This window comes from Aegilops tauschii, chromosome 1 (genome assembly GCF_002575655.3).
Source record: "Aegilops tauschii subsp. strangulata cultivar AL8/78 chromosome 1, Aet v6.0, whole genome shotgun sequence".
Classification (NCBI taxonomy): domain Eukaryota; kingdom Viridiplantae; phylum Streptophyta; class Magnoliopsida; order Poales; family Poaceae; genus Aegilops; species Aegilops tauschii.
In genome coordinates, this window is record NC_053035.3 from 444471639 (window position 1) to 444493409 (window position 21771).

The 21771-nt window shown below is 51.3% G+C and overlaps 1 protein-coding gene across 1 annotated transcript; it reads right to left on the bottom strand.

The window, feature by feature from the left end:
• Positions 1-780: 780 nt before the first annotated feature.
• Positions 781-4497, bottom strand: LOC109741066 (chaperone protein ClpB1). The gene is made up of 4 exons (XM_020300141.4): positions 2077-4497; positions 1673-1952; positions 1386-1583; positions 781-1287 (listed from the first exon to the last, which is right to left on the bottom strand). The coding sequence occupies exons 1-4, from the start codon at positions 4038-4040 to the stop codon at positions 973-975; spliced, it is 2757 nt and encodes a 918-aa protein (XP_020155730.1). The 5' UTR covers positions 4041-4497; the 3' UTR covers positions 781-972.
• Positions 4498-21771: the final 17274 nt, after the last annotated feature.

Sequence of the window (21771 nt, forward strand, 5' to 3'; positions counted from 1 at the left end):
TTATTTTTTTTTGACTTTTTTACTGTTACTGAATTATTTGGTACATATAGGGTGCGCTCGCACCAAGTTCCCTTCGGGAATTTTCAAAATTTCTTGACATGCCTGTTAATTGTTGGTAAAATTGTTAGTGGCTATTCCTCGACAGATGGAATTGGTGTTGAATGAATAACAAACTCATATATAGCTCGCACCAAGTTCCCTTTGAGAATTTTCAAAGTTTCTTGCTGTTAATTGTTGGCTAAAATGGTTAGTGACTATTCCTCCACAGATGGAATTAGATGTTGAATGAATAACAAACTCATACATAATTCAGGGCTTGGCTGTATGTCATTTGCCTATAATTTTTTTGGGTCGGTCATTATTTTTTTAAGCCATCCCATGCAAATCATGGGCTGAAAAACCTTCTTCAACCCCCCATCGCCCTCCTTTTCTTCCTCGATCCACCGTGCGCCCGCCGCCTCCGATGGCCGCACGGCCCTCCCTCGAACCATCTCAACCGTCGATCGTGCCACCGCGGCCACGCCATCCCCTCTAAGCCCGGCGACCACCAAAAGAACTCTGGCGAAGCAGCAACCCACCCACCGCCTCTGACCAACCCTAAGATAGTGGGGGTACGCTGGCGGCCTCGCCGTCTTTTTCTTCATCTGTGAAGCGCTTTCTTCTTCATAGCTATTGTGTATAATTCGTTGGTTTTATCAGCCGATGCATTTATCGCGATGATGATATAATAGGTGAGAAAAAATTACTTAGGTACGAATTTTTTGGGCAAGAAACGACCAATTCGGAAAGCAATTCACAAGACACTCTTTTCTCTTCGCTTTCAACAGACTCACAGAAACACAGAAGATTATTCCCGAAGCCGTAACAGCTTCCGGCCACCCGACACACGCGTCACAGAACAACACGAAGCGCCTGCCTCACCGCAACTCATCTACACACTTCATCCAGCAAGCTTCACTTCAGCTTCAGAGTTCAAACATCTTCGTCCATGCCGTCCTCGTCCCCGTCCTCCATGACCCTCATCTTCTTCACGGCCTTGGCGGCCTCGCCGCCCCCGCCATTGGCGACGGCGCCGTTGGGCACCTGGATGAGGATGTCGGACCTCTGCCCCGTCTCGGCGTTCACCAGCCCGCCGCTGCGGTCCACCCGGTAGGCCAGCTCGTCCTTGTTGGCGGCGTCGATGTACACCGTGCAGTTCTCGTCGATCTCCTCCTGGATCAGCATCTTGGACAGCTGCGTCACCACCCTCTTCTCGATCCACCTCCTGATCGGCCGAGCGCCATACACCTGCACGTCGTTGATTCAAACGAAAGCAGAGTTAGCAATGGCGCGAAATGTTCAGAAACATGGTGACGGGGAGACGGGGCTGGATTGCTGTCGCGTACCGGATCGTAGGCCAGCGACAGGATGACGTCCAGCGCGGCGTCGGTGACGGCCAGGGCGACGCCGCGCTCGGCGAGCCGGACGGCCACGTCCTTCATCTGCAGGCGAGCGACCTTCCTCAGCTGCTCGTGGGACAGCGGGTCGAAGACGACGATCTCGTCCAGCCGGTTCAGCAGCTCCGGCCTGAAGTGCCTCCTCACCTGCACGCACACACGAATTTCAGCATCACATTGCAGATCAGAGAGGAGTACATCGGTAATGGGGATTGAACTGATCCGTACATACATACCTCCTGCATGACGAGGTCGCGCGCGACCTTCATGGAGTTCTTGCCCACCATCCCGGCGAGGAGGTGCTCGGCGCCGAGGTTGGAGGTCATGATGATCACGGTGTTCCGGAAGTCCACCGTCCTGCCTTGCCCGTCGGTCAGCCGGCCGTCGTCCAGCACCTGGAGGAGCGTGTTGAACACCGCCACGTGCGCCTTCTCCACCTCGTCGAACAGGATCACGCTGTACGGCCGCCTCCTCACCTGCTCCGTCAACTGCCCACCCTCCTCGTGCCCAACATAGCTGCATTCAGCAGAACAATTTATAATCCCAAATCAGCACCCAAATTCAGTCTTTGTTTACAGCTAAAAAAATTGCAGAAATGAACAATTTTTAGTGGAAATCATCAGTGGCTCAGTGTACTTACCCAGGTGGCGCTCCGATGAGGCGGGCGACGGAGTGCTGCTCCATGTACTCGGACATGTCGATGCGGACGAGCAGGTTCTCGTCGTCGAACAGCTGCTCGGCGAGGGCCTTGGCGAGCTCGGTCTTGCCCACGCCGGTCGGGCCCAGGAAGAGGAACGACCCGGTGGGCTGCTGCGGCCGTCCAAGCCCCGCCCTGGACCTCAGCACAGCCTCGGCGACGGCGTTCACGGCCTCCGTCTGCCCGACCACCCTCGTGTGCAGCCTGTCCGCCATGCCGACGAGCCGCTCCTTGTCGTTCTGCCCGAGCCGGGTCACCGGGATGCCGGTCCACCGGCTCACCACCTCCGCGATCTGCTCCGGGCCGACGGTCTCGGTGAGCATCAGGTTCTCGCCGGTCTCGCCCTCCAGCTTGGCGATGGCGGCGTCGATCTCCTGGAGGGCGCCGTACTTGAGGTCGGCGACCCGGGCCAGGTCCATGCGCCGCTCGGCCTCCTGCAGCGTGAACTGCAGCTCCTCGCGCCGCTGCTTCAGCTTCCGGATCTCGTCGATCCGCTCCTTCTCCTTCCTGTACTTCATGGTCAGCGGCTGCAGCTTGTCCCTCAGGTCGTCCAGCTCCTTCCTCACCTCCACCAGCCGGGCCTTGCTGGCCTTGTCCTTCTCCTTCTCCAGCGCGTGCAGCTCCACCTCCAGCTGAATCCGCTTCCTCTCCAGGTTGTCGATCTCCTCCGGCTGGCTGTCCAGCTGCACCCTCACGTTGGCGCACGCCTCGTCCACCAGGTCGATGGCCTTGTCCGGCAGGTGCCGGCCCATGATGTACCTCGCCGAGAGCTGCGCCGCGACGACGATGGCGCGGTCCTGGATGCGCACGCCGTGGTGCCCCTCGTACTTCTCCTTGAGCCCTCGCAGGATGCTGATGGTGTCGGCGACGCTCGGCTCGGCCACGTACACCTGCTGGAACCGCCGCTCGAACGCGGCGTCCTTCTCGACGTACTTGCGGTACTCCTCCAGCGTGGTGGCGCCGATGCACCGGAGCTGGCCCCTGGCGAGCATCGGCTTGAACAGGTTGGCGGCGTCCATGGACCCCTCCGTCCTCCCGGCGCCGAGGACGAGGTGTATCTCGTCGATGAAGAGGATGACCTTGCCCTCGGCCTCCTCCACCTCCTTGAGCACGGCCTTGAGCCGCTCCTCGAACTCGCCGCGGTACTTGGCGCCGGCGACGAGCGCGCCCATGTCGAGCGCGACGAGGCGGACGTCGAGCAGGTTGCTGGGCACGTCCCCGCGCACGACGCGCTGCGCGAGGCCCTCCACGACGGCCGTCTTGCCCACGCCGGGCTCGCCGATGAGGACGGGGTTGTTCTTTGTGCGGCGGGAGAGGATGCGCACGACGCGGCGGATCTCCTCGTCGCGGCCGATGACGGGGTCGAGCTTGCCGGCCACCTCGACGAGGTCGCGGCCGTACGTCTTGAGCGCCTGGAAGTTGGTGTCGCCGGAGGCGGACTCGACCTTGCGCGAGTTGTCCCCGCCGCGGAGCTTCTCGAGCTCGGCGCGCACCCGCGAGGCGGACACGCCGGCCTCCTTGAGGCAGTCGGCGATCTGCGCGTCCTCGAGGAGGCCCATGAGCAGCTGGTCGACGGCGAGGTGCGAGTCCCCGCGCTTCTTCTGCGCGGACTGCGCGCGCCGGATGGCCTTGATGAGCGCCGTGGAGGCCGGCACGGAGTCCGGCGGGGGGGACTGCGACGGCAGCTTCTTGAGCGCGCCGGAGAGCACGCGCTCGAACGAGTCCCCCGCGGACGCGTTCCCGCCGGACGCCCCCGCGACCGCCTGGCGCAGTATGCCCGACTTGTCCGCCGCCAGCGCCGCCGCCAGGTGCAGCGGCGTGATCTGCGCGTGGCCGGCCTCCGACGCCGCCTCGTGCGCCGCCACCAGCGCCTCGTTGGTCTTGTGCGTGAAGTTGTCCGGGTTCATGGCTGCTGCTGCTTGCGCTCGCGCTCTACAATGGATCGAACTGACAAGATTTTGGGTTGGAAGATTGATTGGGATCGGCGAGTGTTTGTGGGATTGCTCTGCTTCTGGATTCTGATGGTGCTGGGGGCCGGAGGGCGGTGGGCATAAGAAGGAGGGAGCGGAGAGTTCGCCGGGAGTCTAGAAGGTAGTGGAAGCCGCCGGAAACGGAAGCGGCGAGATGGCACGGGAGTGTTCGTCTGACACTATGGGGCCGTGCGCTCTCCTGGCCGTTGGATTGGCAGGGGCAGGGCCTCCGATGCGCGACGTTTGTATCTGCAGTGGATGCGGTTGCTCGGTGTCGGCTTTCTCCGGGTCTGTATCTAGGCGGTAGTGCCTGACCTGTGGGGCTAGGTGAGTCCACCGCTGGGTCCCACGCACCATTTCTGGACCTTTTTTCCGTTCCATCCAACAAGTTCATGGCGGAACCGATCCAGTCACGAGGTTTTCTGCTGACTCCGGTGCCTGGGGCAATGACACGTCCGCGTTGCCAACGCCAGATGTCAAAATGCTCCGGGTCGCGCGGTCCAAGTGTCAATGCCCAGGGAACACGCACGCTTCACTAGTGGCTGTTCGGATAAGAAGTGCTACCCCCTCATCGTTTACAGTACTTCCGCTTGTGTTTTCGGTCATATTAATCATGATTTAAACTAATAAAATAAAATTATATGTAGCAAAAATATTATTATTAAAAACAACATTTAAATATGACTAGTAATTTTTTGTGTGACATGCATTAATATTCTACTAATCAAAGACATGGTTATACTTTAACTCAATGCGTTGGGACTCACGACAGCTTCAACCCTATCCTTCAAATCGAACACATTCGTTCACGGACTGATGGGACCAGTCCACAGGCAATGATGTAGAAGCCGACCATCCAAAGCTTCCTGCATACATTTTAAACCAAATTGCGAATAAACCTTCTGAGACGCAGTCCAAGCGCCGGCGCCCTAAACGCCGTTCTAAGCCTCGTCGCTCGAAAGACGGCAACACTGGCACCGGAGAAAATAGTACTCCGGGCGACGCCGAAAACAATGAAGACCCTGTGGGAGCCGCATCCGAACAGGAGGAACAAGACAACGGGCAAAATAACCCTGATAAACAGGCCGTGCCCAACGACCCAGATGACGATAGCTATCGTCCAGTCTCCGACGATGAGGAAAGCCTCGGCAGCGAGGATTTCATCGTGCCTGAGGCACCCCTCGAGCAGGAGCGCTTCAAGCGCCAGCTAATAGCTACTGCAAGAAGCCTAAAGAAAAAGCAGCAGCAGCTCCAAGTCGATCAAGACCTACTCATTGACAGATGGACCGATGTCCTGGCAACCGAAGAAAACGACCTCAAGCGCCCAGCCAAGAGTTACCCAAAGCGCAGACTGCTACCTCAGTTCGATGAGGAGGCACCAAATCCCATACCTCCCTCGCGTAACGCGGAACGACCAGCACGTGGTCGGGATAGTGCGGCAGGCCGACCACCCCGTGGTCGGGATAAAACGGCAACTCAGGCCGAACAACAGCCCGCCCCACCGCCTCGCAAAAACAGGGACAAAACAGCTCGGGACCATACATACGACCTTCGACGGGACCTGGACAGTAGAGCAGGACACACCATATCAATCTACGGATCGCGAGGACGCTTCCCCACTCGGGATGACAGCCACCTATTCGGACGTGACAAACTTAATCACATCCGGGCCGATAACCGCAGACGGACTTCATCGGAGGTGCGCTGTGACGCGGCCCGCTATAGAGGCGCCGCACACCCTCTCTGCTTCACAGAGGAGGTGCTGGATCACGAATTCCCCGAGGGGTTCAAGCTCGTCAAATATTGAATCATACGACGAAACAACCGATCCCGCAGTGTGGATCGAAGATTTTATTCTCCACATCCACATGACCCGAGGAGATGACCTCCACGCTATCAAATACCTCCCATTAAAGCTCAAAGGACCAGCTCGACACTGGCTAAACAGCCTGCCCGAAAATTCCATCGGCAGCTGGGAGGACTTGGAAGAAGCTTTTCTTGACAACTTCCAAGGCACTTATGTCCGGCCACCTGACGCCGATGACTTAAGTCACATAGTTCAACAACCTGGAGAGTCCGCCAAAAAATTCTGGACTAGGTTCTTAACCAAAAAGAACTAGATCGTCGACTGTCCGGATGCCGAAGCCCTAGCGGCCTTTAAACATAGCATCCGTGACGCCCGCCACCTCGGCCAAGAAAAGCAGAGGTCCATGGCAGCCCTCACGATACTTATGACCCGCTTTTGTGCGGGAGAGGATAGTTGGCTGGCTCGTAGTACAAACACAACCAACGAAGCAGGCCCCTTCGAGGCCAAAAACAGCACCAGCAAGCTCCGGCGCAACAGACACAAACGCCGAAGCAATGGCGATAACACTGATGACACTACAGTTCACGCCGGATTCAGTGGCTCCAAGTCCGGCCAGCGAAAGAAGCCCTATAAAAGGAACGGCGGAGGACCATCCAGCTTGGACCGCATACTCGATCGTCCGTGCCGATACATGGCACCCCAGACAAACCGGCAAACCATACTAACAGAGATTGCCGGGTCTTTAAGCAAGCCAGCAAGATAAATAGCGGAAACAAGGAAGGGGAATCGCAGAGCAAGGACGATGATGAGGAGCTTCGGCAGCCGACACTGGGGGCAGAAGAAATTTCCCCCTCAAGTCAAAACGGTGAACATGATATACGCTACTCACATCCCAAAAGGGAGCGCAAGCGAGCACTCAGGGACGTCTACGCGGTAGAGCCAGTTGCCCCAAAATTCAATCCATGGTCGTCATTCCCGATCCCCTTCGATCGTCGAGATCATCCAACTAGTATCCGACATGGCGGTGCAGCCGCACTGGTCCTCGACCCGATCATCGACGGATTTCACCTAACGCGAGTCCTAATGGACGGTGGTAGCAGCCTCAACCTGCTCTATCAGGACACAGCACGGAAGATGGGCATTAATCCCTCACGAATCAAACCCACAAATACTACCTTTAAAGGAGTCATACCAGGCATAGAGGCCTGTTGTACGAGCTCAATCACGCAGGAGGTGGTCCTCGGTTCCTCGGACAACTTCCGAAGCGAAGAGTTAATCTTCGATATCGCCCCCTTCCGCAGCGGCTACCACGCACTGCTAGGGCGAACCGCGTTTGCTAGATTCAACGCGGTGCCACATTATGCTTATCTCAAGCTCAAGATGCCCAGTCCACGCGGCATCATTACAGTAAATGGAAACACGGAACGTTCCCTCCGCATAGAGGAACACACCGCAACCCTAGCAGCGGAAGTACTGAGCGGCCTTATCAAGCGGCACCATAATCCGGCCGCCGAGCCCCTGGACATCGTCAAGAAGATCCGGACTACACTGCAACAGGGCAGCTCGGTTCGTCAAGAGCTGAATTAGTAATTCGGCCTCCGTCTCATCCCCGATGAGGAAATGGCATTCGTACAACGCGTACATAACTATGCACTCAAAACCCCATGGGGACTGACGGAGGCATAACTCGCTCGCGACCCACAGTGCGGCTTTACCGACCCTGGGATTTCCACGTCTTTACTGTCCCTTTTCATTTCAGGTTTTTCCCCTTTTCAAGGTCTATGCGGACGACCCGCTTGTAGAACACACCAAGGAGGCAAGGAGCTCTGACATACAAGGGAATCCCCAGGTGGTCTCTAAACGATTGCCATACCTGTTTTACTTGCCCGCACGCAGCTCGCCCTTGGTTGCGGCATATTAAATAGCCTTACTTGCTTATCGCATTACTTGCACAAAGTACGCCTCGACGTACTAATTACATAACAATGGTGAATAAATAGTGGCGTCAGCTTATTACTTAATTTTTTATGTTTACTCACCTTTGTATTTATCACTCATTGCACACGTATATCATGGTACGTATTGCCACGCCAGGGGCTTCACTACGCCCCACATTACGGCAATAAAAGTCCGAACACTTTTACAGTATAGTTCGGCACCCCGAACTTATAGCATTATATGCATCGGCTCCGAATCATGTCTTTGGTCAATAGTTGGGTTGCCCGGCTCCTGTGCTTACTACCTTACGTTCCGCTATATCGGCTAGGGTAGTAAAGGGAGAACTACTGCGATTGTGTCCCGGTTCTTCCGGACGAGCACCTCAGTAGAGAAAGCCGAAAGCTGACTGTCATGATGCGGCGAGAGCCGGTCAGCTGTTCGAGAGGTCCAAAATCGTTAGAGATTTTTTCCGCTTCTTGCGAAGAATCGGTTCTCCCGATTAGGTGAGTACAACGCCCCTAGTTCGGCCATCCGAATACCAGGGGCTTCGCCGACTTTCTTAATTGTCAAGCTCCTATGGCTAAGTGAGGGCGATAAAGTCCGCATAGTCTGATTGCCTTGTTCGTTGAGCTAAACACCTCCTTTAAGGACCAGAATGTGGAGTAAAGAGTGTTTAGATTTATCCCGAACACCCCCGTACTATCTACGTGGGGGGAGAAGCCGACGACTAGTCAACCCTCAAATTTCATAAATGGCCGCACAAGAGGTAAAATGTAAATCAAAAGCATCATATTATATAACATCATCGTTCCATATTACAGGGCAAGATAATACAAATATTCTCATGGGAACATGACATCCTTCGAACATTGCTCCGCCACAAGGCGGGACCCCTCCAGGACACCATCAAAATAGAGCTCGGGTCGACGATGCTCCTTGACCTCCGGCGGCTCCTCGGTCATCAGCTTCTTGGCATCTAGCTTTGCCCAATGCGTCTTGACGCGGGCAAACGCCATACGCGCACCTTCAATACAGACCGACTGCTTCATGACTTCGAGCCGCGGACAGGCACTTACAAGCCGATTAACAAGCCCAAAGTAGCTGCTAGGTACAGGCTCGGCAGGCCACAGCCGGACTATCAGGTCCTTCATGGCTAGCTCTGCCGACCTGTGCAGCTCGACCAACTGCTTCAGCTGGTCGCTGAAGGGCACCGGATGTTCGGGTCCAAGATATTGGGTCCAGAATAGCTTCTCCGTAGACCTCCCTTCTTCGGCTCTATAATGTTCGGCAACATCCGATATACTGCGCGGCAGATCCATAAACGCCCCTGGAAACCCAAATTCGGATAAGTACAAGGAACGTTTCTTCTACATACTTTCTTTGCATGGCGAAAGACTTACCCGCCGCAATCTTCTTGGCCGCCTGAATTTCCTGGAGGGCGTTCTGGGCTTCGGCTCGTGCATCCTGTGCGCTCTGGCGGGCTTTCGCCAGTTTGGATTCTTGCGCCTTACAATCGTGCTCCAAGGACTCAAATCTCTCGATCGCACCCTGGAGCTGTTACTGCGCCTCGCCAACCCGAGCCTCGTGCTTCTCGCGCGTGGCGCGTTCCTTGGCCGCTTTGTCCTCGGCCTCGGCTAACGCCTTCTTGAGGGTTGCCACCTCGGTCGTGGCCCCTAATAACGTTTATGACACCTTAGTCCGATGGACTATTCTTTTTTCCTTTCTTCTTAAAATGTACCCACAGGTTACTGCATACCTTGGCCATCCTCCAGCTGCTTCTTCGTGAGGCCGAGCTCCTCCTCGGCCCGCTCCAGCTTCCGCTTCAGTCCGGAGACCTCCGCAGCATGAGAGGCGGTAGCCTGCAGCGATACCTGCTTATTCACATAGACAACTTATGTTAGACTCCTGCGATATTTCTTCTTGATCCCCTGTTCGGCCTTTTTCTTTCCGAACACCAACTAGAGCATCAGGGGCTACTGTCTATACTGTGATACTCTTCCTACAACCACATTACTTACCTCAAAGCCCGATAGAAGGCTAGTGCAGGCTTCGGTCAGTCCGCTTTTGACGAACTGAACCTTCTCTATCACCGTGCCCATAAGGGCGCGGTGTTCATCCACAATAGAGGCGCCTCACAGCGCCTCCAGTAGATTATCCGGTGCCTCTGGTTGGACATGTTGGAAATATGCCCTAGAGGCAATAATAAATTAGTTATTATTATATTTCCATGTTCATGATAATCGTTTATTATCCATGCTAGAATTGTACTGATAGGAAACTCAGATACATGTGTGGATACATAGACAACACCATGTCCCTAGTAAGCTTCTAGTTGACTAGCTCGTTGATCAATAGATGGTTACGGTTTCCTGACCATGGACATTGGATGTCGTTGATAACGGGATCACATCATTAGGAGAATGATGTGATGGACAAGACCCAATCCTAAGCCTAGCACAAGATCGTGTAGTTCGTTTGCTCAGAGCTTTTCTAATGTCAAGTATCATTTCCTTAGACCATGAGATTGTGCAACTCCCGGATACCGTAGGAATGCTTTGGGTGTACCAAACGTCACAACGTAACTGGGTGGCTATAAAGGTGCACTACAGGTATCTCCGAAAGTGTCTGTTGGGTTGGCACGAATCGAGACTGGGATTTGTCACTCCGTGTAAACGGAGAGGTATCTCTGGGCCCACTCGGTAGGACATCATCATAATGTGCACAATGTGACCAAGGAGTTGATCACGGGATGATGTGAGTTACGGAACGAGTAAAGAGACTTGCCGGTAACGAGATTGAACAAGGTATAGGGATACCGACGATCGAATCTCGGGCAAGTAACATACCGATAGACAAAGGGAATTGTATACAGGATTGATTGAATCCTCGACATCGTGGTTCATCCCATGAGATCATCGAGGAGCATGTGGGAGCCAACATGGGTATCCAGATCCCGCTGTTGGTTATTGACCGGAGAGTCATCTCGGTCATGTCTGCCTGTCTCCCGAACCCGTAGGGTCTACACACTTAAGGTTCGGTGATGCTAGGGTTATAGAGATATTAGTATGCGGTAACCCGAAAGTTGTTCGGAGTCCCGGATGAGATCCCGGACGTCACGAGGAGTTCCGGAATGGTCCGGAGGTAAAGATTTATATATGGGAAGTCTTATTTTGGTCGCCGGAAAAGTTTCGCACTTTATCGGTATTGTACCGGGAGTGCCGAAAGGGGTCCGGGGGTCCACCAGCCCCAGGGGGCCACATGGGCTGTAGGGGGTGCGCCTTGGCCTATATGGGCCAAGGGCACCAGCCCCAAGAGGCCCATGCGCCAAGAGATAAGAAAAAAGGAAGAGTCCTAAAGGGGGAAGGCACCTCCGAGGTGCCTTGGGGGGGAAGGACTCCTCCCTGGCCGCACCCTTCCTTGGAGGAAGGGCCAAGGCTGCGCCCCCCCCTCTCCCTTGGCCCTATATATAGTGGGGGGGGGGGAGGGAGGGAAGCAGCAATCCAAGCCCTGGCGCCTCCCTCTCCCTCCCGTGACACATCTCCCTCCTCCCGTAGCGCTTGGCGAAGCCCTGTTGGAATCCCGCTACTTCCACCACCACGCCGTCGTGCTGCTGGATCTCCATCAACCTCTCCTCCCCCCTTGCTGGATCAAGAAGGAGGAGACGTCGCTGCTCCGTACGTGTGTTGAACGCGGAGGTGCCGTCCGTTCGGCGCTAGGATCATCGGTGATTTGGATCACGACGAGTACGACTCCATCAACCCCGTTCTCTTGAACGCTTCCGCTCGCGATCTACAAGGGTATGTAGATGCACTCCCCTTCCCCTTGTTGCTAGATTACTCCATAGATTGATCTTGGTGATGCGTAGAAAATTTTGAATTTCTGCTACGTTCCCCAACAGTGGCATCATGAGCTAGGTCTATGCGTAGTTTCTATGCACGAGTAGAACACAAAGTAGTTGTGGGCGTCGATGTTGTCAATTCTTCTTGCCGCTACTAGTCTTATCTTGTTTCGGCGGCATTGTGGGATGAAGCGGCCCGGACCGACCTTACACGTACGCTTACGTGAGACAGGTTCCACCGACTGACATGCACTAGTTGCATAAGGTGGCTAGCGGGTGTCTGTCTCTCCCACTTTAGTCGGAACGGATTCGATGAAAAGGTTCCTTATGAAGGGTAAATAGAAATTGGCATATCACGTTGTGGTTTTACGTAGGTAAGAAACGTTCTTGCTAGAAACCTATACAAGCCACGGAAAAACTTGCAACAACAATTAGAGGACGTCTAACTTGTTTTTGCAGCATGTGCTATGTGATGTGATATGGCCAGAAGATGTGATGAATGATATATGTGATGTATGAGATTGATCATATTCTTGTAATAGGAATCACGACTTGCATGTCGATGAGTATGACAACCGGCAGGAGCCATAGGAGTTGTCTTTATTTTTTGTATGACCTGCGTGTCATTGAATAACGCCATGTAAATTACTTTACTTTATTGCTAAGCGCGTTAGCCATAGAAGTAGAAGTAATCGTTGGCGTGACAACTTCATGAAGACACAATGATGGAGATCATGATGATGGAGATCATGGTGTCATGCCGGTGACAAAGATGATCATGGTGCCCCGAAGATGGAGATCAAAGGAGCAAAAATGATATTGGCCATATCATGTCACTATTTGATTGCATGTGATGTTTATCATGTTATGCATCTTATTTGCTTAGAACGACGGTAGTAAGTAAGATGATCCCTCACTAAAATTTCAAGAGACGTGTTCCCCCTAACTGTGCACCGTTGCGAAGGTTTGTTGTTTCGAAGCACCACGTGATGATCGGGTGTGATAGATTCTAACGTTCGAATACAACGGGTGTTGACGAGCCTAGCATGTACAGACATGGCCTCGGAACACATGCGAAACACTTAGGTTGACTTGACGAGCCTAGCATGTACAGACATGGCCTCGGAAAACGAGAGACCGAAAGGTCGAACATGAGTCGTATAGTAGATACGATCAACATGGAGATGTTCACCGATGATGACTAGTCCGTCTCACGTGATGATCGGACATGGCTTAGTTTGACTCGGATCATGTATCACTTAGATGACTAGAGGGATGTCTGTCTGAGTGGGAGTTCATTAATCAGATGAACTCAATTATCATGAACATAGTCAAAAGGTCTTTGCAAATTATGTCATAGCTTACGCTTTAGTTCTACTACTTAAGATATGTTCCTAGAGAAAATTTAGTTGAAAGTTAATAGTAGCAATTATGCGGACTGGGTCCGTAAACTGAGGATTGTCCTCATTGCTGCACAGAAGGCTTATGTCCTTAATGCACTGCTCAGTGTGCTGAACCTCAGCGTCGTCTGTAGATGTTGCGGAACATCTGACATACACGTTTTGATGACTACGTGATAGTTCAGTGCGTAATGCTAACGGTTTAGAATTGTGGCGAAAAGACGGTTTTGAAACGTCGCAGAACATATGAGATGTTCCAAAGACTGAAATTGGTATTTCAGACTAATGCCCACGTCAAGAGGTATGAGACCTCTGACAAGTTTCTTAAGCCTGCAAACTAAGAGAGAAAAGCTCAATCGTTGAGCATGTGCTCAGATTGTCTAAGTACTACAATCACTTGAATCGAGTGGGAGTTAATTTTCCAGATGAGATAGTGATGGTTCTCCATAGTCACTGCCACCAAGCTATCAGAGCTTCGTGATGAACTATAACATATCAGGGATAGACATGATGATCCTTGAGCAACTCGCGATGTTTGACACCGCGAAAGTAGAAATCAAGAAGGAGCATCAATTGTTGATGGTTAGTAAAACCACTAGTTTCTAGAAGGGCAAGGGCAAAAGGGATACTTCATGAAACAGCAAATCATTTGCTGCTCTAGTGAAGAATCCCAAGGTTGAACCCAAACCCGAGACTAAGTGCTTCTGTAATGAGGGGAACGGTCACTAAAGCAGAACTACCCTAGATACTTGGTAGATGAGAAGGCAGGTAAGGTCGACAGAAGTATATTGGATATACATTATATGAATGTGTACTTTACTAGTACTCCTAGCAGCACCAGGGTATTAGATACCGGTTCGGTTGCTAAGTGTTAGTAACTCGAAATAAAAGCTGCGAAATAAACGGAGACTAGCTAAAGGTGAGATGACGATATGTGTTGGAAGTGTTTCCAAGGTTGATGTGATCAAGCATCGCATGCTCCCTCTACCATCGAGATTGGTGTTTGCGTTGAGCATAAACATGATTGGATTATGTTTATCGCAATACGGTTATTCATTTAAGAGAATAATGGTTACTCTGTTTATTTGAATAATACCTTCAATGGTCTTGCACCTAAAATGAATCTCGATCGTAGTGATACACATGTTCATGCCAAAAGATATAAGATAGTAATGATAGTTCCACATACTTGTGGCACTGCCATTTGAGTCATATTGGTATAGAACGCATGAAGAAGCTCCATGTAGATGGATCTTTGGACTTAGTCGTTTTTGAAAAGATTGAGACATGCGAACCATGTCTATTGGTATGTATGCATGAAGAAACTCCATGCAGATGGATCGTTTGGACTCACTTGATTTTGAATCACTTGAGACATGCAAATCATACCACATGGGCAAGATGAATGAAAGGCCTCGTTTTCAGTAATATGGAACAAGAGAGCAACTTATTGGAAGTAATACATTTTGATGTATGCAGTCCAATGAGTGCTGCGGCATGCAGTGGATATCGTTATGTTCTTACTTCGTAGATGATTTGAGTAGATGCTGAGTGTATTTACTTGATGAAACACAAGTCTGAGTTATTGAAAGGTTCAAGTAATTTCAGAGTGAAGTTGAAGATCGTCATGACAAGAGGATAAAATGTCTGTGATATGATCATAGAGATGAGTATCTGAGTTACGAGTTTGGCACACAATTAAGACATTGTGGAAAGTGTTTCACAATTAATACCGCCTGGAACACCATAGTGTGATGGTGTGTCCGAACATCATAACTGCACCCTATTGGATATGGTGCATACCATGATGTCTCTTATCGAATTACCACTATCGTTTATGGGTTAGGCATTAGAGACAACCGCATTCACTTTAAAAGGGGCACCACGCAATTCCGTTGAGACGACACCGTTTAGAGAAACCTAAGTTGTCATTTCTTAAAAGTTTGGGGCTGCGATGCTTATGTGAAAAAGTTTCAGGCTGATAAGCTCGAACCCAAAACGGATAAATGCATGTTCATAGAATACCCAAAACAGTTGGGTATACCTCCTATTTCAGATCTGGAAGCAAAAGTAATTGCTTCTAGAAACGAGTCCTTTCTTGAGGAAAAGTTTCTCTCGAAAGAATTGAGTGGGAGGATGGCGGAGACTTGATAAGGTTATTGAACCGTCACTTCAACTAGTGTGTAGCAGGGCACAGGAAATTGTTCCTGTGGCACCTACACCAATTGAAGTGGAAGCTTATGATAGTGATCATGAAACTTCGGATCAAGTCACTACCAAACCTCGTAGGACGACGAGGATGCGTACTACTTCAGAGTAATGCGTGATCCTGTCTTGGAAGTCATGTTGTTGGACAACGATGAACCTATGAGCTATGGAGAAGCGATGGTGGGCCCATATTCCGACGAATGGCTCGAAGCCATGAAATCCGAGATAAATGGATCTTTAAGAAGAAGACGGACGTGGACGGTAATGTTATCGTCTATGAAGCTCGACTTGTGGCAAAGAGTATTTCCACAAGTTCAAGGAGTTGACTACGATGAGATTTTCTCATCCGTAGCGATGCTTAATTCCATTGGAATCATGTTAGCATTAGCTGCATTTATGAAATCTGGCAGATGGATGTCAAAACAAGTTTCCTTACCAGTTTTCGTAAGGAAAGGTTGTATGTGATACAATCAGAAAGGTTTTGTCGATCCTAAGGATGCTAATAGGTATGCTAGCTCCAGCGATCCTTCCATGGACTAGAGCAAGCATCTCGGAGTCAGAATATACGCTTTGATGGAGTGATCAAAGTTTTTGGGTTTATACAAAGTTTGTTAGAAACTTGTATTTACAATAAAGTGAGTGGGAGCGCTACAACATTTCTGATAAGTATATGTGAATGACATATTGTTGATCCGAAATGATGTAAAATTTCTGGAAAGCATAAGGGTTGTTTGAAAGGAGTTTTTCAAAGGAAGACCTGGATAAAGCTGCTTACATAATGGGCATCAAGATCTATAGAGATAGATCAAGACGCCTGATGATACTTTCAAAGAACGCACACCTTGACGTGATTTTGAAAGAGTTCAAAATAGATCAGCAAAGAAGGAGTTCTTGGCTGTGTTACAAGGTGTGAGTATTGAGTAAGACTCAAGACCTGACCACAGCAGAAGAGAGAGAAAGGACGAAGGCCGTCCCCTATGCTTCAGACGTAGGCTCTATAGTATGCTATGCTGTGTACCGCACATGTAGTGTGCCTTGCCATGAGTTGGTCAAGGGGTACAATAGTGATCCGGGAATGGATCACATGACAACGGTCGAACTTATCCTTAGTATCTAGTGGACTAAGGATTTTCTCGATTATGGAGGTGAAAAGGAGTTCGTCGTAAAGGGTTACGTCGATGCAAACTTTGACACTAATCCGGATGACTCTGAGTAGTAAACCGGATTCGTATAGTAGAGCAGTTATTTGAAATGGCTCCAAGTAGCGCGTGGTAGCATCCACAAGATGACATAGATATTCGTAAAGCACACACGGATCTGAAAGGTTCAGACCCGTTGACTAATAACCTCTCTCACAAGCATAACATGATCAAACCAGAACTCATTGAGTGTTAATCACATAGTGATGTGAACTAGATTGTTGACTCTAGTAAACTCTTTGGATGTTAGTCACATGGTGATGTGACCTATGAGTGTTAATCACATGGTGATGTGGACTAGATTATTGACTCTAGTGCAAGTGGGAGACTGTTGGAAATATGCCCTAGAGGCAATAATAAATTGGTTATTATTATATTTCCTTGTTCATGATAATCGTTTATTATCCATGCTAGAATTGTACTGATAGGAAACTCGGATACATGTGTGGATACATAGACAACACCATGTCCCTAGTAAGCCTCTAGTTGACTAGCTCGTTGATCAATAGATGGTTACGGTTTCCTGACCATGGACATTGAATGTCGTTGATAACGGGATCACATCATTAGGAGAATGATGTGATGGACAAGACCCAATCCTAAGCCTAGCACAAGATCGTGTAGTTCGTTTGCTCAGAGCTTTTCTAATGTCAAGTATCATTTCCTTAGACCATGAGATTGTGCAACTCCCGGATACCGTAGGAATGCTTTGGGTGTACCAAACGTCACAACGTAACTGGGTGGCTATAAAGGTGCACTACAGGTATCTCCGAAAGTGTCTGTTGGGTTGGCACGAATCGAGACTGGGATTTGTCACTCCGTGTAAACGGAGAGGTATCTCTGGGCCCACTCGGTAGGACATCATCATAATGTGCACAATGTGACCAAGGAGTTGATCACGGGATGATGTGAGTTACGGAACGAGTAAAGAGACTTGCCGGTAACGAGATTGAACAAGGTATAGGGATACCGACGATCGAATCTCGGGCAAGTAACATACCGATAGACAAAGGGAATTGTATACAGGATTGATTGAATCCTCGACATCGTGGTTCATCCCATGAGATCATCGAGGAGCATGTGGGAGCCAACATGGGTATCCAGATCCCGCTGTTGGTTATTGACCGGAGAGTCGTCTCGGTCATGTCTGCCTGTCTCCCGAACCCGTAGGGTCTACACACTTAAGGTTCGGTGACGCTAGGGCTATAGAGATATTAGTATGCGGTAACCCGAAAGTTGTTCGGAGTCTCGGATGAGATCCCGGACATCACGAGGAGTTCCGGAATGGTCCGGAGGTAAAGATTTATATATGGGAAGTCTTATTTTGGTCGCCGGAAAAGTTTCGCACTTTATCGGTATTGTACCGGGAGTGCCGAAAGGGGTCCGGGGGTCCACCAGCCCCGGGGGGCCACATGGGCTGTAGGGGGTGCGCCTTGGCCTATATGGGCCAAGGGCACCAGCCCCAAGAGGCCCATGCGCCAAGAGATAAGAAAAAAGGAAGAGTCCTAAAGGGGGAAGGCACCTCCGAGGTGCCTTGGGGGGGGGGGGGGGGGGAAGGACTCCTCCCTGGCCGCACCCTTCCTTGGAGGAAGGGCCAAGGCTGCGCCCCCCCTCTCCCTTGGCCCTATATATAGTGGGGGGGGGGGAGGGAGGGCAGCAACAATCCAAGCCCTGGCGCCTCCCTCTCCCTCCCGTGACACATCTCCCTCCTCCCGTAGCGCTTGGCGAAGCCCTGTTGGAATCCCGCTACTTCCACCACCACGCCGTCGTGCTGCTGGATCTCCATCAACCTCTCGTCCCCCCTTGCTGGATCAAGGAGGAGACTTCGCTGCTCCGTACGTGTGTTGAACGCGGAGGTGCCGTCCGTTCGGCGCTAGGATCATCGGTGATTTGGATCACGACGAGTACGACTCCATCAACCCCGTTCTCTTGAACGCTTCCGCTCGCGATCTACAAGGGTATGTAGATGCACTCCCCTTCCCCTCGTTGCTAGATTACTCCATAGATTGATCTTGGTGATGCGTAGAAAATTTTGAATTTCTGCTACGTTCCCCAACAGGACAGAGGTCACCGGCGGAACAGGCACGTCCCCTCCTTTTGGGGAATGCCGTTTGCTGGACTCCGGAGCCGCATATATCTCCGGAATGGTATCCGGCTCAGGTCCGAAGAGAACTCGGCCCCCGTCACCAGTCCCCATAGTGGCTTTTTCTCCCATGTGTCCGGCGACTGAGGAATCGCCCTGGGGCGTCACCCCAACGATTTTCGGAAGCTCCCCCCGGTCGGGGAAGGTCTTTTGCGACACCACCTCGTCGTCACCCTTGAGAGAAACGGAATGCGCAGGTGGCGGCGACATGCTAGCCATCTCCTTTTAGTCCAGCGATCCCTCTGTTGAGGATCGCGGGGAGCCATCGCGTGCCGGACTGCAATGACAAGGTTTGAGATATATCAATATTACAAAACCAGACATTTTCGGATTCTGGTACTTACGAGGCGGCCCGAGGCTTGGTCCGGCGAGGTTGCTCCGGACTACTATCAACATCCCACGCGAGGTTATCCGCGAGGGAGCCTTTAACCCTCTTAGACGCTTTCGCCTCTAGGTTCATGGGGCCGCTCTCTTCTTCCTCCCCACTTTAGGTGGGGAGTCATTTTCTTCTTCCTCTTCGTCGTCGTCGTCAGCAGATGAAGAGGAAGTCTCGCTTTCGGACGTCATGTCCGGAGCGCCTTTTTGGCGAGGGCCCTTCTTGGCCCCTTTGGATGCCTTCTTGGCCGTCTTCTCTGGCACCTCATAAGGTGCAGGGAAAAGCATTTTCGTCAGTAATGGGAATTCTTGGTCTTTGGGCAGCGGAGCCAGACAGTTAATCTCCTCTGCTACCTTGATCCAGGCCTGAAAACAGGGGTAGGAGAGCTTAGGTTTTTTCTCAAAATATGCTAGTAGAGGGTACTCCTTGAAAACATTAAAGGAACTTACCGAGTTAGCCTGGCGTTTTAAGCTAAGCCCGCAATCTTCGGTCATGGGCGGTGGCGTCTCGCCGGCCTTGAAGAGCACTTTCCAGATTTCTTCGTGCCTCGTGCCGAAGAGCTCTAGCAGCGTCTGGTGCTTGGCCGGATCGTACTCCCATAGATAGCAAGTCTGGCATTGGCACGGAAGGACCCGACGAATGAGCATGACCTGGACCACGTTGACGAGCTTGATCTTTGTGTCTATCATATTCTGGACGCACGTATGGAGCCCAGACAGCTCGTCCAAGGGACCCCAGTTTAGGCCCCTCTCTTGCCAGGAGGTGAGCCGCACGGGATTCCGGATCGGAATTCGGGGGTCGCCGCCCAGTTGGCGTCGCGCGGCTCGGTGATATAGAACCACCCCGATTGCCACCCCTTCACCGTCTCTGTGAATGTGCCTTCAGGCCCGGTAACGTTGGGCATCTTGCCCAGCATGGCGCCTCCGCACTCTGCTTGTTGGCCGCTCACCACCTTTGGCTTCACATTGAAGGTCTTCAGCCATAGGCCGAAATGAGGCGGGATTTGGAGAAAGGCCTCGCACACGACAATGAATGGCGTGATATTGAGAATGAAGTTAGGGGTTAGGTCATGAAAGTCTAGCCCGTAGTAAAACATCAGTCCACGAACGAAGGGGTTAAGAGGGAAGCCTGGCCCGCGGACGAAATGTGTAAGAAACACAACCCTCTCATGGGGCTCTGGAGTAGGGATGATCTGTCCCTTGGCCGGGAGTCTGTGAGCTATCTCCTTGGCCAGATATCCGGCCTCCTGGAGCTCTTTAATATCGCTCTTCTTGACGGAGGAGGCCATCCACTTGCCTCCAGCTCCAGATCCGGACATCTTGGGGGTACTTTCTCGGACGAGGGAAAAGCTAAAGACTTGGGCGCTGGAGCTCAGGGACGGAAGGACTGAGGAGGAACCGAGGTGTGGGTGAAGAAAGGGAATTCTCATCCCCTTATAAAGACCATGAATATCAAGCGCCTCCTCACTCGCCTTAAACTCGCCTATTCCCTAGGGGCCGTGCGAACGACACGGTTGGGTCACCCACGCCCGCATTGATGAGAATCCCGCAATAAGGGGACACGATCTCTGCTTCGACGGGACGTGCCAATGGCAACCGCGTCTCGAAACATGGAGCGGCAGACGAAAAACGGTTCGAAATTGTGACCGGTCAGGCGTGATGTCACGCTGCAAAAAAGTTGTCAGCGGATGGAACTCGTGTAAAAATATATTCTCTCTGCGGTTGTGTATGGTGTGTGACAGGTCCGGATACTATCATTGCATCCGAAGACTATCTTGGAGTTCGTAAAAAGGGGAATCCGCCTTGCAATGCCGAAGACAATCTGTGCGCCGGACTCCTCGTCATTGAAGCCAGGTTCAGGGGCTACTGAGGGAGTCCTGGACTAAGGGGTCCCCGGGCGTCCGACCCGTTATCCATGGGCCAGACTGATGGGCTGTGAAGACATGAAGGCCGAAGACTGTACCCGTGTCCGGATTGGACTCTACTTGGCGTGGAAGGCAAGCTTCGCGACCGACTATGAAGATTCCTTCTTATGTAACCGACTCTATGTAACCCTAGATTCCCCTCCGGTGTTTATATAAACCGGAGGGGTTAGTCCGGAAAGGATATTCATTACCATAGTCATATAGGCTAGACTTCTAGGGTTTAGCCATTACGATCTCGCGGTAGATCAGCTCTTGTAATACTCATATTCATCAAGATTAATCAAGCAGGAAGTAGGGTATTACCTCCATAGAGAGGGCCCGAACCTGGGTAAACATCGTGTCCCCGTCTCCTGTTACCATCGACCCTAGACGCACAGTTCGGGACCCCCTACCCGAGATCCGCCGGTTTTGACACTGATAACCCACAAGTATAGGGGATCGCAACAGTTTTCGAGGGTAGAGTATTCAACCCAAATTTATTGATTCGACACAAGGGGAGCCAAAGAATATTCTCAAGTATTAGCAGTTGAGTTCTCAATTCAACCACACCTGGATAACTTAAGATCTGCAGCAAAGTGTTTAGTAGCAAAGTAATATGATAGTAGTGGTAACGGTAACAAAGGTAACAGTAGCAAAAGTAATATTTTTGGTGTTTTGTAGTGATTGTAACAGTAACAAAGGAAAAGTAAATAAGCGAAGAACAATATGTGAAAAGCTCGTAGGCATTGGATCGGTGATGGAGAATTATGCCGGATGCGGTTCATCATGTAACAACCATAACATAGGGTGACACAGAACCAGCTCCAATTCATCAATATAATGTAGGCATGTATTC

Bases quoted from the DNA above. Each gene is read 5' to 3' on its own strand.
- LOC109741066 (XM_020300141.4), bottom strand. From the start codon at position 4,040: ATGAACCCGGACAACTTCACGCACAAGACCAACGAGGCGCTGGTGGCG. The intron at 1,953-2,076 runs GTAAGTACACTG...TGCTGAATGCAG, and splicing joins CTCATCGGAGCGCCACCTGG to CTATGTTGGGCACGAGGAGG. The intron at 1,584-1,672 runs GTATGTATGTAC...GTGTGCGTGCAG, and splicing joins GCGACCTCGTCATGCAGGAG to GTGAGGAGGCACTTCAGGCC.